An 18,371-nucleotide genomic window follows, 5' to 3' on the forward strand; every position below is an offset into this window, starting at 1 on the left:
ATTTTCATTCATAGCGGTTGATTTGCATCATGCTCTAGGAACCAAGTGCTTTCATTTGAACTTCATATCTGTTGTAAATACGGGCCCAGTTAGGAGATTGTTAGGGTTTTGCAGAGCCTGTGAAGTGGCCAGAATTAAGGTGGTTGCTCCTGCTGTTTTTGCCTTTGCTTTGTTAATGATCATGATGCAACTTTAAGCAAAGTACACACACAAGTCTTAACTTCTAGAAGTCCTTGCAGCATGGCTGGGAATATGTTTGCCATGACCCTTACCTTTGCAAAAGAGTAAGTGTCAGGTTGTCTTAACTTCTGAACTTTTACATTTTTGCCCTTTGCTTTTCCTACTTGTTGGAAGATGTCCTGCAGATGATGTTCAAAAGGATTTGCCTGCAATAGCTATAAAGATGTCATAGTCATTCCAACAGAGACTTAATCTGGCTTCAAAAAAATGTATTTTAACAAGGAAACTTTCAGGGCTAAGGGGATCAGCAGCCATTGCCTCCTGCATGCAGGGTTTTTAGGCATTAATAAGATCTGCAGTTGAGCGCAGGTCAACCAAGAGGAATGTCTAACTTGAGAAATCTGTTCATGCTTGTAGAGCAAATAAGGGGATGATTTCAGACTTTCAGAAGGCAGAGCGAGTCTTCCCTCATGAGAGTGTTTTCGGAAAACCTGCAGTAGACACCTGGAGAAATTGTGTTCTTTTTTGCGCCTTAGTGCTTAGGTGTGAATTCTTGAAGTGGCATCAGTGAGTAAAGAGATTAGCTGTTCTTACTAAATCCATTAACTTAAATTTCTTATGAACTTCTGAAAGATAAGAAGATACTTGTGGAGATGAATTCAGTGTGTCTTTTTTTTGATGTCTAGAATTCTCAGTTTTTCTTTCCATATTGCTGAGTCTGTCAGTTTTATAAATGCAAAGAACACAAAAATCAGAGTTCGTAATGCCATGTTGTTTTTCTTCAGATGTCAGCAATAAGGAATTGATTTGTTGTTGCTGTGAAGGCAAGAAGAGAGTTAGTGAATTGTGTTATAGCTTCAACTAGTCCTTTGCCCTGAAGAACTTTTCACCTGTGCTTGTGCAGTTCAGCCCTACAGGATCTTTAAAGCAGTATTTTTGTTAATATTGAGGTTGGAGCAGTATCTAGAGGAATGCTTGAATGACTTATTTAAATTTTGCCTTTCCGTTGAGGAAGAACTTAACTATTTTGAGGCTTACCTAGAAGGTCTTGCTAATTAAGGCAGAGCTAGTAGCTGTAATATAATCAGACAAATCTGTGATTCTGCCATTACAAGGTGTTTTGTTCCATTCATTATTAACTTCGCTTATGTCTTGTAAAGTTGGGTTCTGTTTGGCTTGTGCTGTTTGACATGTTCTTGAGTATCAGTCTTGGTGAATAACCAGCATCTCATGGCTGAACCATAATTTCATACACAGTAGCATCTTGGAAGAGAAAGTAAGTTTTGAACTGCCTCTGTCCTCATAAGCTACGAAGTCTACTTTATTCAATAGCTGACTTTGGATCTGTTTGGTTTTGTTAAAACTGAGTTAGGCTTTTATTTGTAACAAGCTTAGCTGAAAGTGTCTTTGTTTCAGTTAGCATTGGGAAAGGAGGTGACACAGAACTTCAAAGAGCAGTTATTTTCCTTTTTATCTCTAAGAATGACAACAGTAAAAGGAATTGTACTATCCCTTTTTTATTTTACTTACTAGATTATTGCATCTGGGCTGAATTATTTTAGAAGGGAAACCTGTAGTCCATGCTCCCTGAAAACGTTACTTTTTTAAATGGGAGTGTATTCATAATCAGAATTGTTTGCTACATGGATATTTACACTGTTGTGTTTGATCTTGGGACGCTCCAAATATGCGACATTTAATGACTGTTAAAATATGTATTTTTTTTTTTTTTTTAAAATCTCAGAATAAGTTTTTCTAGTATGTATTCTCTGAATAAGCAGTTATCTATCAAAACATTTATTTCTAGACACCATTTACCTTTGGCTTGGGCCAAAGGGCACCATATACAACTGGCGAGCATTGTCTTCTTTGTAGAAGTGAACGAAAAGATTCTTCGCTTTCAGAGAGCGGAATAAAAAATTCTAGCAAAACAGCACTTTCCACATCTCCAAAAGCAAACAATATGCTGCATCTTCCACTGTGGGTGTGTCCAGACTGTCGACGAACAGTCGAAAAGGAGGAAAGGCATGCTACAATAGAGCAATCTCTTGTGGTAAGTTGAAGTACTTCAGTTCAGTAGACTACGAAGATATGTTGTTATGGGCTGAATGCTACTTTGTGCTTTTGGACCACTTAAACTATACATGCTTAGAAAGCACTTCAGGAGATTTTGAGTTGGTTTTCCTATGAGCTAAACTGAACAGTCGAGTTATTCCAAAAATGAGGAGTTCTGATTCTGAGTTTTGGATTTTTGAGTAGAGCAAGGCTTGGATTTGTTTCTTGCTTGTTTTTTGCCCTTTCCATTTATTGGATCTCATACTTTGTCCTTTCCCCCTCTACTTTAAATTCTGTTTCTTCTACTCTTACCAATGCAACTTTAATCATTATACTTTTTTTCTATTCTCTGTCTGCTCATACGTACTTTCCCCCCTTTGTGAGGTAAACTATTTGAATTTTCCTTGTTCTTTCAGTAATGTTCTTGAGTTGCTGCGCTTGCACTGCCCCCTTTCTGCACGTCTGAGCTTTGTCGTCTTTTCTTTCCTGTATTTTTTAATAAAGAAGCACAACTTTGCATAGTATACGTATAACAATTTTTAATTCTTTGTTGTAGAACTGCAAACACTGATTTAATACGTGGTGCTAATATTTCAAGTTGTGATTATTTTCTAAATTAAATGTTAAAATGTATTTTCAAATGAGAATTCAACATCACTTAAAAGCTGTGCTCAGTGTAGCAGAAAGATATAAAAAGTTCATTGACAGGTCCAGCAAAAACCCATTAGAAGTAAACTATGATGCTATACTGCAGAACCAAATCTTTACAACTTAATCTGGGAAGCCACACACTTCTTGTAATTGGAAGCATTATAGATTCCAGCTGACATCTCCTTGTAGAGAGCTAACAGACTGTACACATGCCCATAGGCACATACAGATTTTTATTTCAGTAAACAAATCAGTGTGAAGAAAGATTGTCTTTGTATAGCATATGTTGTTAAACTCATGTTAAAAGCACTGTTAACATAGTCAAAATTTTTCAGTTGAGTCAAAATTTTTGACATATTTAAGCTCTGTTTAATGAACTAGTAAAGAAAATAAGTGTCCTACAAGTGCAAGGAAGGCAGGATTTGCTTCCTAAACATTTTGTTAAATTATATATACTCCAGGTAAGATAAAAATTTACAGTATTTTTTAACTTGGCAACTGTTTTCTTATTTTAAGAGGAATTTTTAAAAGCAAACAGCAAAAGGATTTTCCAAGTTGGGAAGCTTGACTTAAAAAAGCAACTAAATGGATTAGGTAGCTAGTCAAATTGGGGAAAAAAAACCCCCAAAATTAGCTAAAAAAATCTGTTATCCGTCACTGCAAGCCAGGGTATAAGTGGTTTGCTATAGATGCTCCTGTGTTCAGGTTGCTGTTGCTCTCATTACCTGGCTTGGTTTGCCTCAGCAGCACCCCCAGTAGCTGCTCTTGCTGTTGGCAGCAAATGCATGCAGGTTTGTTTTGACCTGTGTCTGCATCCTGCTCCAGGATCTGGGGTGAAGCACAAAAAAACCCCCTTCAGTCATGCTCCTAATGTGGGAGAGGTCTCTGCCTGGTGCCACAGAAAGCTGGTGGCAACTTGGGGAGGGTGCAGGAGGGAAGCATGGTATGTACTGGGGCTTGACCACAGAGAAGGTAGAAAAACTGGAGACCAAAATACCAGCAGCCTTGGGAGAGAGGTTTGTGTCATCTGCTACTACTGAGCAGCACTGTACACAGGAGATAGCATCCGTTCCCAATGACAGCAGCTTTCTAACATCCATTACTGTGAAGTAGTATGTCTGGCTGTTATAAACAAGGAGATTTTATGCTTTTTGCTTGAAGGGATTGTTAAACTACAAAAGTCAAACATTCTGTCAAATAGCGACTGAAGAGATATTACTAGTTTATGATTAATCATGGATGATGCAAGCCTTCCTTTAGCTTAGTTCATTGTTTATGCTGGAGTACATAAAGGTGATAATTATAACCAACATACTTTGGTTATTAGAAATGAAACTATGTTTATATCATTGGTTTTCTCAGTCCATCTCTTGCATTTATTAGGCTTTTTGAAGGTAAATTTTTTATGCCTGGTTGAGTGTCCTCCCAAAATACATTCAGCGCTAAGAATTGCCACATTAGTATTTGCCTACCTATTAACACTTCAGACTTCTACCTTACAAACTGAAGGCTACCTGTGTTTTTTTTTTCCTTTCAGGGCCAAGATTTCCTTTTGCACATGCCTCTCGGAAACAGTGGATCACAGCAGGAATCTGTAGGAGGAGGAAGAATAACTGTTGGTGCACAGACAGTGCCTGCTGCAGATCTTAGCAATTCCTCTCCTTCAGACATAGCATGCAACTGTGAGGCCTGTAATGAGCGCAGGTAAGAACCAAATTCTAACTCAACAGCGTGGTGCCTGTAGTCAGACTGTCGGCAGTGTTGTAGCTTATTTGTTGGTGTATGCTTAAACTCTTAAACAGGCTATCTGACAATAACAGTAACTTACGGATGGCAGCTTTTTTCCAATTTTGTACTTCATTTTAGGCATGTACTGTATTTTAGGCATTTTCAGATGCATGCTGTTTTTCCTGAAGAGCATCTTCAGAATAGTAGGAATCAATACACTTATGCAATATACAAATAGAGAGTAATTATTGTTGTCATTATTTGCAGAGAAAATTCAGCAGAGCCTGAACGTGAACCTCAGCAGCTTCAAAATTACTGGTCAGAAGTAAGATACATGGTTCGGTGTATATATCGCCAAGCTGGGACCCCGTTGGCAGATGACCAAGACCAATCTTTGGTACCAGATAAAGAAGGAATGAAAGAGCTGGTGGATAGGTATAGAACTTTGAAAAATATCTATTAATTGCTAAGAGGATTTTTAAAATTAGTTTTTAAGTAATTTGGAATATTGTTTTTTAGTAGAACGTTATTTACCAACTGTAAGTCTGGTTGCTTGGAATGATTGCCTCTCCACTAGAATGAAAAGTCAGAACAGTCAATTCTATTTCATGCAGGATTTTTAAATGCTAGATTGAATGCATGGGAAGCTATTAAATTTGTGTGCTGTTTGCAATAGGAATATTAATATATAATTACAGAAGGGTCCCAAAATCTTATTCTTCAAAAGACCTTGAGGTGATTATTATGAATAAGACACTGTTTAGTTTGAATTGCCCCACATTAAATTCTTACCTTATTGAACTAGCCTGAGTTATAATACTGCTTGCATCTTACTCTAGTTGTAGCAGCTAGAAGAGACTTTTTTAAAAAAAAATAAAAAATAAAAATTGGCCATTGATCACTAGATGAGATGGATTCTGAGAACTTCTTTCTTATCTCAGAAGTTGGAATTCTAGCTTTTCTAGGTGTGAAGCTGAAAGTGCGCTTAATGAGATCCTCAGTTGTGGTTTTTTCCTTTTGAGAATAGTGTAGCTGTTCTTAAAGTGCTCCAGGAGGTTCATCTCAGTTTCTGTCTAACTGAATGTGTGGTCAAGGAATAGTTGCTCTCCTTGGTTCTGTACATACTTAATATACTAAGGTCTGACTAGTCTGATAAACTGTAGTTCTTATATGGAGTTTCTAGTTGAAGCTAAATTCTGGCGAGGTAAAGAAACTTGAAAGATTATAGTCATCTAGCATTGCTCTTTATATGACTATACTTCTGAGTCAGCCTTAATAGATAATTAAATAAGCTTATTGCACTTCTGTTATATAAAAACTGAGTGTTTGGTTTTGAACATGAGTTGTGTAAAAGTAGAGTAATATAGCATGCCTCCCTATTAGTCACACTTTGTTTATTTAAGTGATTAAAACATGCAACATAGGTTTTGAAATCAAAGGTGCTTAAATGTTGCATAGTGTTTAGGTAATTAACACTGAATCACAGCTAAAATGGTTGTTGATTTTTATGCAGTTTCTCTTTAATGGAAAAATTTTGGAAATTGGAACACATACTGTGTACCTTTCTTTTGTACTTAGGAGCTTTGATTTCTCTAGAACTGTTTTTCACTTTTGAGAGAGATTATTAAAATACAAAGGCAGGAACAGGATCTCAAAGAAGGAAACCTTAAATGTCAATATGATTATTCTTCACTTGAGTTCCTTATGGCCTCCAAAGTATGAAATAAAATTAGGATACTGTGTTTGAGCAGACACCCGTGTGTCCAGTCAGTGGTGCTAATATCATGCAAAATTTTTTAACAAAGCTAGTCAATGTAGGTATTGAAAGTGTAAAACCAAAACAAACAAAACCAACCAACCAAAACAAAAAACCCCCAAACAAACTGTGTAGGTAGCATGCCAAAGATCATGCTGTGGCCAAGTAAATCTATGTTTAAAAGGCAGAAATTCCTAATTCCATGCTCATCTCTGTTAGACACAGCTGGCAAGAAACGGACTGTCTGGTTGTCTTACTTGAACAAAGTAGTCGTGCCAAGTACTGTCCCTATTGTATGTTGGAGCACTTTATGGCAATATGATAGTACTCTATTTTGTGAGTATGAGGGAAGAGCAGGGACTAGATAGCAGCAGACTTTTATTCATCTGACTTAAGTACTTACCTAATCCCTTTCTTCTTCTCTATCTCCCTGTGCTGTAAAAAAACCTGAGACAAGTGCTTAAACTCCATGCACAGGACTTTAAATAGTGTGATTTCACTCTAAAGTGCTTCAAAGCAGCCATCGTGTTCAGTTTTCTTCTGTGTGAGGTGGTTCAAACCCATGCCTCACTTCCAGGAGAGTATCAGACCTAGCCAGCTGTATGCTATCCTTAGCAGGAAGCCCTGACCCTCTTTGAAGCTGTGTCTTACAGTGACAAGTCTTGCAGGTATTGAGTGGCTGAATAGAGTGCATGGAGGACAGTATAGTTCTGGAGCTTCAATGTTAGTGTGCTTCCCTGGAACAAATGAGTCCCAAATTCTGGTCCCTATTCTAGATTAAAAAAAAAAAATAAAAAGAGGAAAAAAATACACCAGTTATTTATAATGATTGCAGCCTAGGTGCTACCATAGTAGAGTGCCCTAAGTCATGTTCCTTGAGGGACATTCTTTGTGGCCTTGTGAATCCCACACCTCTGCTATGCAGTGGCACAGCTTTAATAAAAGGTGCAAAAAATGTCCTTGTACAGGAGATCTGCAACTTGGGGTAAGAAACTCTCAATGAAGGTGAGAAGAAGTTTCATGAATGAGTGTCTTAAAAGTTTGGTAATTGTATGAAATGTCTTCTTTCAGTTCAGCTCAACAACAGAAGGGTCCCCCAAAGCAGTCACTGAGTCCAGTCTGATTAGTATGTATTTAGGCATGTTCTGGCTGCCTAACAGGTCAAGCTCCTTCAATGGCTTGAATTAAAGGCCTGTCCTTCTACAGAATATTAATTGGGCCTAGGTCTGGCTGTTCCAACTGGGACATTTATTAGGGCTGTATATAAGAAGATGGAGAAGTTGTGAAGAAGCTTGTCTGAAGAGTCTAAGTGTCTGTGTGGTTGTATGCAAATTGAGTAAAGGTTTTTTAGCACACAAGTCCAAGTGAAATACTGAGGTCCTAAATTAATTTGTTCCTCAGGTGTGCAGGCATCCTAGTCCTAAAGCCACACAGGACCTCAGTTCCACAGTGTAAAAATAGGGAACTGGACTGTGTTCTCCCAGATTTCAGGTAGTTCTGTAAACCCTAGCCATTGTTTCTTTTTGAATGACGATGATGGTAACTGGTAAATATTTTTAGGAAAGAAAAAATTGTTGATTACATGTGTGGTTTGTTGTTTTTTGGTTGGTTTTTTTTTTTGTCACAAATATTCTAAAAATACAGGCTTTGTGAAAGAGATCCATATCAGCTTTACCAACGGTTGGAACAGCAAGCTAGAGAATATGTGCTTGAAATGAAGGTTCGTCTGCTCAGACACTTGTCACTGGGATCTAAAGTGGCATCAACGTTAGCAATACAAGGGCCACCACAGGCACATCAGTTCATCTCACTCCTACTTGAAGAATACAGTGCACTCTGTCAGGCAGCATGTACAATCAGCGCCTTTCTAGTTACTCTGGTAAGACTGAAAAAATAACTTTTATGCTTTTACTTGCTAGGGGTAATGCTAGCAGAGCTGTTCTGGGCTCTTTCAGGTGTCTTCTGTGGTTTGTAAAACGTAAGGTTTTTTTGTGTATGCATGCTTGGAGACAGGGATATTTTGAAAATGCAAATTTAATTCTTCAGAAGTGTAGATGAACCATCTCTTACAGTGAATTGATGAAATTGCCTTTTGTTTGTAAAGAAAAAGGTGGGATGCTGTTTGTGGCACTTATTCTGAAACTAATCTTTAGGCAGATCTACAAAATTTTAGATAATGCCTTTGAAAATGTATTAAACTTCTCTGTTACTCTTTCATGGTCTCTTGACAACCATGTTTAAAGGATACAAACTTTTATGTGTAGCACTGACTTAGATTGTTTCAATGTTCAATTTTTCTTTTCACTTATAAGCAAGAATGGCTACTTGAAATGGTGATCTCTTGCCTTGGAATTAATCTGCTATGTTATTTATTATTTCTAAAGTTCTTATTCTTTCTTAAATGCTTTTTTTGTCAACTGATTGTGATGTTAGACTTGGGATTATATTGTTAGGTAGAAAATAAACAATAGCCTTAAAAATACCTTCTTGAGTAACTCTCCATCATGAGTGAGTAATACAGTAAACAAATTCTGTAATTCTATTTGTTTTAAGGCCGAGAAGGCTATTAATCCTGTTTTGTTAATAATACTTTCCTGTACATCCTTTGTTAATGTCCTTATACTGTACATCCCTTTTCTTGTGTAAACTTTGCACAAGCGAAAAAAAAAGTGGATAAACTGGTAAATTTGGATTTTATTGCCAATTAGCTGAAAGTGAGTGTCTAGGTATCTAAAGAGAGGAAAAGAATAGGCAGTAACAAGACTATGATGGCCACAGGTGAGAAGGATATAAAACGGAGGGGGAAGCAGAGTGTCATTACTGAGGCAGGGCTGTTAGTAAAATTGAATTGGTAAAGCAGGAAGATATTTCTATTAAGAAACTTGGGCATATCTGATGCTTTTTTCTGTTAATGCTCTGTATTTGCTGTTGTCTGTATTGTCTTCCCCAGCTTTATCGCTTAGATACAGTTGTGAGGTCAACTGCTATCTCCAGTTTATTGGCTGCTTTTAATAGTCATCAAGTCTCTAACAAGGTGCTTGGGAGAAGATTGCTCTTCAGGTTGACTTGCGTTGGAACTTAGAAATTTGTTCAGCTGAAAAGCAGATGGATTACTGTACAAATGTTAGCTTTCTCAAAGTAGATCCACCAATAATGAACTATTACTGCCAGAATTATACAGCTGATAAGAAAATAATATTTTAATATTTTTTTCCCTGGTGGTTATTGTGAACTATGATCATGAAAACTTAGCAGGTATGAGAGATTGAGATAATGGCCATGAAGAGACAGAAGATGCTTGAACTCCCTAATCTACCCCTTTTCTGACAAAATTCAAAGCAAAATAAAATTCCTATTCTCTTTTGAAAAACAAAGCATAAGGAAACACAAAATACCCCAGACTTTTCTTATCCTTTTCCTTCTGCTGCCCAGTAAGTACTGAAAACTAAGCTGTGACATTCAGAAACTGAAATGTGAGAATGAATGTAGGATACTGTCTCATCATACATTTCTTAGATTTATTAAATAACCTTTTTATTAAATGGAGTAGTATGTCACAGCTTTCAATACAAGTAGTAGGGTCACTAGCCTTTTCAGTGTGCATGGTTGTTTTCTCTCAAGATAACAGTGCACTATGGAAGAACGAATCTTTTCAGCTGAAATACATAAAAGGCATTCAAGATCCCTAAACTTAGTGCAGCCTTCCTTTTAAAGGAAAAACCTTTGCACATAGCATGCTACGTAAAGGCATATAATGCCTTGAACCTCCACCTGTGAGGAACTAATTTCTCAATGAAATTATGAAAAGTTGTCCTTCCTTTGAAAGGAATCCAGCTAACTAGCAAAGTTCAAGAGCAGGAACTAAAGCCTTGTGCCCCACCAGGGAATGACAGATTATACTGAGAGCAAGCTGGAAAGCGTCCTCGAGTATGCAGTATAGCAGACTAGAAGGGAAAACTCACCTGGTATTTCTTTGTGAGAAACATCATACTCAGCGCAATCTGATATACAAGGTTTTGTAGATAAGTGACTGCTTTGTTCACAGCATAATATGGAAATTGCTTAGGAAAGCAACCTTTCTGAGTTTTGACCCTTAAGAAATTATTAGCAATTTATAGAAATTTTAAATATTTTAAAGACATAATATTCAAAGTGAAAGGGTACGTGTGTCGTGCAATTCGGGGGAAAAAAAACACCTACCCTTCTTAAATAATAATAAAACGCCAAACTTGATTATTTTTTTGAATACTGATAGTCTTGCATTTAGGTCTGATATAAATATGTATTTGGTTTTTAACCTACTATGCTTAACAAAACTTTGAAATTCTGGAGTATTCTGGTATTTCTGGGTACTCAAGGTTATAGTGCATAGGGCTCACTTGCTGATCTGATAGCCACAACGCTTGCATTTGATTTTGCTGTGGGGGAGAATCCTGGTATAGAAAACGTGTGTACTGCTGGCTATATTTTGGAAAACTTACTGACTTGAAAAAATATTACACCTGTCTTTGATTCATATGTTTTGATAATAATAGATTTAAGTTTTAGACCTTGAAATTATATACAATTATGTATTAAATAACCTCAAATAGAAAAACATATGCTTACTAGAGAAGTAAGCTGTTAGTCTCGTCTATTCAGAAAACTTCATTTTTGAAGCTGTACTTAGAGAGAACTGTTTACTTGATTTACGTCACTTTTGAATAATGATTATAGCTTGCCATCATATATGTGTCTGTTACTAGATAAGTTACTAGAGAAATAAATAATCAGAAATAGACAACTGAAAAATAAACTGAAAAACTGAAATAGACAATCTGAAAACTGAAGTAGACAACTGAAATAGACAACTGAAAACTGAAATAGACAATCTGAAAAATAATCAGAGATAGACAATTGTTTGACAAGAAAACCTGAGAATAACTGGTTCAGATCATAAGACATCATTCAGTGCAGAAATGAATGGAAGCTTTCAACAACATAGTCAAATTTTTTTTTTTCCTTTTTTTTCCCAATCCATGACAATTTAGAAAAACAAGGAATGACGCTATGGTTATTTAAGTCATTAAAGAATTACTTAAATTCTGAGTTTCTGGGTGTTAAAACTAGGTAAGATCTGAGCTGGGCAATCCAACCTGTAGGCTGGAAACCAGATTAAAAAAAAAAAAATCTTGCCTTGGACAGAAACTACCTCTTCTTTCCCCTGCCCCCGCTTATTTCTGGTTGTTTTTTCATTATAGGAAAATGAACATTTGAAGAAATTTCAGGTGACATGGGAACTGCACAATAAGCATCTGTTTGAAAATCTGGTATTTTCTGAGCCACTTCTGCAGAATAGCTTGCCAACGTTGGTGTCACAGCTCAGGTAGAGTTTAACTTTTCTTTTGTAATTTAAAGGAGAAATCAAAACCCATGTTTGCAACCACAACATCTACAAAAAAAAAATTTCTCTGCTGCTTCTACAGTTTAATAGGTAAAAATCCTTGTTGATCTGTCTTGAAAACAGTGTTGTTGAGCAGGCTGCTGTCATAACTTGCTTATCAGAAGAATTACTACCCTAATCTGCTTACTTGTAGGTTACCTAGTAAAATGACAGCATCTTATGAAAATGCTGACGGTATGACTGAACAGTACTGTTTTCACTTGTCATCAGGGATTGCTACTGTCTTTACAGCTCTACAAGCAAATTAAAGCTTCAATGCCTTCATGCTTCTCACAATGCACAAATAACTTAATTTGGAGTTTTAAGCAATCTTTTCATTGGAGAAAGCAAAAGAAACAAAATCCCTTGCTTGTAGGTCTGAAGGTATATTTTGTTAGCAAGGTTGCTCTGCTTGTAACTTGTGTACCTGCAAAGTGTTTGGGTTTTTTAGGGAAGAGGAATTAATTCATAGAAATTTTATTCTTTATCCTTGGTCTGAACACTTTTAAAGTACAGTCATGGATGGTTTGTGTTGACCTCTCAATCTTGTTTCTGATGGAAGGTATTTATGCTCTGTATACATGTGTTTTAAAGGTATTGTCTTGGGTATTTTTTCCATGGTACAAGAGCAGTTTGGTTAAGTGTCACAAGATGTTGCTCACAGTGAATAAAGAAATTTCTGATGAGTTCTCCTTTTGCTAGTAGATACTAGAAACGAAAGCAAGAAAAGACAAGAAAGCTTAATTGTCACCAGGCTCAACAAGAAGTCTAAAGTCCCTCAGAATAACTTGTCTAATTGGTTTGCATGAAACTGGGTTGGTAGTGAAAGCCTTTTTTTCTTTCCCTCCCCCACCCACCCCCTCTCCCCCGGCAGGTAATTCTGTTGCTGTGTTCAATAATGTGTTGTTCAATCGCATATCTTCCCAGTGATCTGTGTTTGACTTCCCAGTACCACTGTCACTGACACTGTATCCCTCAGTCATCTCCATGCTTTCTGACAAGGCTTCTCTGCATCTCTTGCTCCAGCAATCCTGGCTATATCAAGACTTTATATTACCTTCATCTGCAGAGATGAGAAATGGTCTTAGTGAAGCTTATGGTCACTTCTTGACAAAAGCATTTGATTGTTTTCACTTACCTGCAGTTGCTACTGTAATTAAAGTCTGAGCAACAGAAGGTGTTTCTCTGCAGAACTTCACTGTAGTGACAGCTACCTTCAAGGTTTAAATATGATGAAGTCAGAATCTCTTCCTGCAGGAGTTTCTTTTTCCAGTACATCTGTGTTCGCTAGATAGCTTTAAGGGTGTTTCACATAAACTGTGGTTTTGCCTAAATTGATTCACATGAGCCTTTTTGAAAGGAGAGGTTCAGCACAAGCTTTCTGTTCCAGGGTTTTTAGATTATATAGTGTACATTTTGTTTTTCTTTGGTAAACATAGATTACTTCTGTTTTCATGGACTCCCAGGATTTTACTACTGAGTTCTCTGGGTCTCGAAGTAAGAGAATTAGGTAGCCTTTCCTGAGAAATTTTTCTGGATGATAATCTGCCTTCTATTGGGAAATGGTGGAGGAATGTTCCATCAGAGAGGCCTCACATGGAGAAGCAGGGATCAGCCTAGTCCCCTGATCATTTGGTCAGCAGAGAATCATTTGCTTGCAGTAGAGAAGATGTTGCCAGAGTTTCTTTACAAAAGAGCATTGGCCTTGCTGTTTTCTCTTCCTGAACAAGAAATGTGAAACGGCGTTTTGGCATCTCAGCTTCACTTAGATTTTGGGTGCTCACCCTTTCTCTCATCCCTTATTTAAATCACTAAATCTTTTGTGCATCTCTGGCTTTTTCAAAACATATAGTTGATGTGCTGTGATTAGTTCCAAGGATGCTTATCAGATGTCAGACTAGAAAAGATGTTCAATTAGGGAGGTTTAAACATAGCAGTCTCGTGGGGATGGAGGTTACTAGCTGATATGAGATCAGCTGTGTCAGTATTTCACAGGACTGGTCATCTACTCAGGGTAAACTACAAGGGTCTTAATGTGTTATATCTTGTTCTGCTACCTAGTCAACACCTCTGGTTTGTTTAGGAGGCACACTCCTCTGCAGACGAGCTACAAGAGCTGTCCATATTCTTATCAAGGGATGATTAATCAGCAGGGCTTCTAGATCAGACACAGCATTTCACAGAATCACAGAATCACAGAATCATATAGGTTGGAAAAGACCTTTAAGATCATCGAGTCCAACCATAAACCTAACACTGCCAAAAACCACCACTACACCATGTCTCTAAGTACCTCATCCAAACGTCCTTTAAATACCTCCAGGGATGGCGACTCAACCACTTCCCTGGGCAGTCTGTTCCAATGCTTGATAACCCTCTCGCTGAAGAAAAATTTCCTAATATCCAGTCTAAACCTCCCCTGGTGCAACTTGAGGCCATTTCCTCTTGTCCTGTCACTTGTTACCTGGGAGAAGAGACCGACCCCCACCTCTCTACAACCTCCTTTCAGGTAGTTGTAGAGAGCGATGAGGTCTCCCCTCAGCCTCCTTTTCTCCAGGCTAAACGGTCCCAGCTCCCTCAGCCGCTCCTCATCAGACTTGTGCTCCAGACCCTTCACCAGCTTCGTTGCCCTTCTCTGTACACGCTCCAGTACCTCAATATCCCTCTTGTAGTGGGGGGCCCAAAACTGAACACAGGATTCGAGGTGCGGCCTCACCAGTGCCGAGTACAGGGGCACAATCACTTCCCTAGTCCTGCTGGCCACGCTATTTTTGATACAGGCCAGGATGCCATTGGCCTTCTTGGCCGCCTGGGCACACTGCTGGCTCATATTCAGGCTGCTGTCAACCAACACCCCCAGGTCCTTCTCTGCCAGGCAGCTTTCCAGCCACTCTTCCCCAAGCCTGTAGCGTTGCATGGGGTTGCTGTGGCCCAAGTGCAGGACCTTGCACTTGGCCTTGTTAAACCTCATACAATTCACCCCAGCCCATCGATCCAGCCTGTCCAGGTCCCTCTGCAGAGCCTTCCTACCCTCCAGCAGATCAACACTCCCACACAACTTGGTGTCGTCTGCAAACTTACTGAGAGTACACTCGATCCCTTCGTCCAGATCATTGGTAAAGATGTTAAACAGAACTGGCCCCAACACCGAGCCCTGGGGAACACCGCTTGTGACCGGCCGCCAACCGGAGTAAACTCCATTCACCACCACTCTTTGGGCCCGGCCGTCCAGCCAGTTCTTTACCCAGCGAAGAGTACACCCGTCCAAGCCATGAGCAGCCAGTTTCTCCAGGAGAATGCTGTGGGAAACTGTGTCGAAGGCTTTACTGAAGTCTAGATAGACAACATCCACAGCCTTTCCCTCATCCACTAGGCAGGTCACCTTGTCGTAGAAGGAGATCAGGTTGGTCAAGCAGGACCTGCCTTTCCTGAACCCATGCTGGCTGGGCTTGATCCCTTGGTTATTCTCTACATGCCGTGTGATAGCACTCAGGATGATCTGCTCCATCAGCTTCCCCGGCACCGAGGTCAGGCTAACAGGCCTGTAGTTCCCCGGGTCCTCCTTCCGGCCCTTCTTGAAGATGGGTGTCACATTCGCTAATCTCCAGTCAGCAGGGACTTCCCCAGTTAGCCAGGACTGCTGGTAAATGATGGAAAGGGGCTTGGTGAGCACATCTGCCAGCTCCTTCAACACTCTCGGGTGGATCTCATCAGGCCCCATAGACTTGTGAGTGTCTAAGTGGTGCAGCAGGTCACTCACCATTTCCCCCTGGATAATGGGGGCTCCAGTCTGGTCCCCATCCCTATCTTCCAACTCCAGGGGCTGGGTACCCATAGAACATTCGGCCCTGCTAATAAAGACTGAGGCAAAGAAGGCATTAAGTACCTCAGCCTTTTCCTCATCCTTGGTCACCGTGTTTCCTCCCCCTTATTTCATAAGGCTGTGTTTTCATAATCAGTATTTAAGGAAGTGCAGTCCTTTCATAGGTGAGTGACTAGTGCTTCCTGATGAAGGTGTCTATATGAAAGGTTTCTTAGATGTTAAATATCTTTCTTGGGTTAAGATGCTTTTGATTACATGCAACCACTGACATGCCTCCTATGTTCAATGGACTGCTTTATTGGGGTGTGGTAATTAAGTAACTAACTGATACCTGGGGCTTTTCTGTCCTCTTTACTTTCCCTGTATGGGATGGACAGTGTTCAGTGTATATACACAGCTTCAGTTAAATGCTAAAAAATTCTGTGTTCCTGATGAAGATACGCAGGCATACAGTAGGATCTATGTCAACAGGTATGCCTTGGAAGATTCAGTTACTGTAAAGTAAGCAATTCTTGTTAAGTTTTATGTATGTGTGATGCTTTTTACTACCTTTTTTACTGCAATCCAGGAATATATTCTACCTCTGTTTACAGGGCTGAAATGTTACCTAGACTGTTGCTTTGTACTTGCCTTGGGAGTGAAAGTGTATTTACTAGTAGCATGTTAACCTTTATTCAAGAGTCACAACAAAAATTGAAAGCGTAAATGCTGTTGCATTGCTGATCTAAATTTTTAAAAATGAAGTTCTTTTGCTTCTAACTTGAGAGCGTATTTTAAAAAGATTTTGTGCACAGCTAGTGTTTGAAAGAATAGTACTACTTAGCAGTAGTTATGAGAACAAATTCTTGACTTCTGTACAGTAGGGATCAGAATTTCACATAATTGCATAATACCAGAAACAGAGGCTTTGAGAAAAGTAGTAAATAGTGATCTAGTAACGGGAATTGACAGTGTTTGCACTGATAGCGAGGAAGTGTTGTACCCTAAAGTCACCGTATCCCTTTAAACTGCTTTTTGTACTCTACCAAGCATGGACTTCCCAAGTGTTTAATGTGCAGAATTGCTTATGCACCCTTCTAAAGTGGTTGTGTTGCAGGTTCTGGGCAAAAACAACAAAATAAAATAAAATTGAATTTATTGGCAGAGTCATGCTAAGAGCTGTAACTTAATGCTTACTGAGTTGTCTGTTTGCTCAGCTCTTCATTATACGGAATGGCCATGTTAAAGGCTCAGTTCTTTGCCAGGTGATAGGCGGGACTATAGTTCTTAAGTTGGGTTAGCATCCTGTTGCAATGGAAATCTGTAACACACCTCCCTGAAATGCTGGAACTGGGCTTAAATGTCAAGTTTCGAGATGCTTGAATTTTGTTTTTTGGTACTGGCTTTGACTCACCACACAACCTCTGTGCCTAATTAACTACCAACCAGTTTTCTCTTAATTACTGAGTAGGACAAATGTGGAAAAGCTTCAGTTTATTTGCGTCAGTTTACAGGTCATTACAATTCAGTGTGCTTTAAACACACATTATTGAATAGAATTTTGTCTTTTTATTTATTTCTGAAGTCAAGATTTCAGGAGTTTGCTTATTTACTTAGGAATCATTGTGATGATATGCCCTATGAGAGTTTTTTTTAAAGGAATTTGCTGTACAAAAATGTAGTACTAGAAAGGAAGGTAAATCTGTCTCCTATTTCTGGGGCTCCTTACAGAGACAGTCATTAGTGAACGGCATAACTACATCTTGAACCTGATGCCACTCGAGTGGTAGTAGATAACTGCATGCAACCAAATTATCTCACTTGCCTCATTCTACAGCACTTTTCCCAGCTGGAACTCCAACTCATCTAGTAATCTTTTTAGCATTGATCATGAGAGTTCTGATGAACAAGCTTCTGGCTTTATTTTTACTATATAGCTCTTCAGTAAGTAGTCAACATGTATATTTAGCCCATAGAATTTGGAAGGATAAATATATCAAGCAACAAAATTTGAATAAATACGGCTCAGTAGGTTTGACATCTGGTTGCTAGTGGGAATGAGGCTCTAGAAATGTTGCACTTCCCACATTCTTGCTATTGTTGGTTACAGAACATTGGAACAAGCAGTTGTTGGATATTTTTTGAAAAATTACTAAAAATACTCAGTTTTGGGATACAAGCAGCTGTGTGGGCCTAGGTGTATCAATAACTGCACTTTAACAACACTTTTTTGGCTGGCAGAACTTAAAAGCGTGATTTTTCAGTGAAATGTCTCTTCTATAACAAGTGCTATTTGAACTTTTAGGCTTGGAACAACACACGATTCCTGTAGTGAAGATATGTATAGTACCTTGCTACAAAGGTATCATCAGCTGGAACAGGAAATGGGTCAAGTTGCTGAAGCATGGCTTGAATGCCAGAAAAGAATAGATGATTATGTTGATGAACAGGTAAGAATCACGTAAACAGTCTCAAGACTGATTATGTAGGGAGCAGCCCATGCAAGGCTGTACCTCCAGTGAAGAGTTTCTTTGATATTTTTATCCAGAGCTTTGAAACAACAAAATGTAACTTTTTTAATTGATGTCAGTCTTTCAGAATATAAAAGAACACTAACATACCAATACATAATGGTGATTGTACAGAAACATCTTCAAATTGTTGAAGCAGACTGTTGTGCCATTGTTTAGAGATGGTCTTTGAACATTTTTTAATACTTTAGCCTGTAAATTGCCCATAGCACAGTAATCTGAAACTTTCTTTTGTAGATGTCACTA

The 18,371-nt window shown here is 38.6% G+C and overlaps 1 protein-coding gene across 4 annotated transcripts in view; it reads left to right on the top strand.

Moving 5' to 3' along the window:
• The window catches only part of FAM193A (family with sequence similarity 193 member A), an 83,707-nt gene that overhangs the window by 33,416 nt on the left and 31,920 nt on the right, over nucleotides 1–18,371 (top strand). For all 4 annotated transcript variants that reach the window (XM_075499625.1, XM_075499628.1, XM_075499626.1 and 1 more), the window contains 6 exons: nucleotides 1,988–2,233; nucleotides 4,424–4,590; nucleotides 4,882–5,049; nucleotides 8,015–8,249; nucleotides 11,611–11,735; nucleotides 17,900–18,044. In XM_075499625.1, coding sequence (XP_075355740.1) covers nucleotides 1,988–2,233; nucleotides 4,424–4,590; nucleotides 4,882–5,049; nucleotides 8,015–8,249; nucleotides 11,611–11,735; nucleotides 17,900–18,044 — 1,086 coding nt within the window. The remainder of the gene's footprint in view (nucleotides 1–1,987; nucleotides 2,234–4,423; nucleotides 4,591–4,881; nucleotides 5,050–8,014; nucleotides 8,250–11,610; nucleotides 11,736–17,899; nucleotides 18,045–18,371) is intronic.

Source organism: Mycteria americana, chromosome 4, assembly GCF_035582795.1.
Source record: "Mycteria americana isolate JAX WOST 10 ecotype Jacksonville Zoo and Gardens chromosome 4, USCA_MyAme_1.0, whole genome shotgun sequence".
Lineage (NCBI taxonomy): Eukaryota > Metazoa > Chordata > Aves > Ciconiiformes > Ciconiidae > Mycteria > Mycteria americana.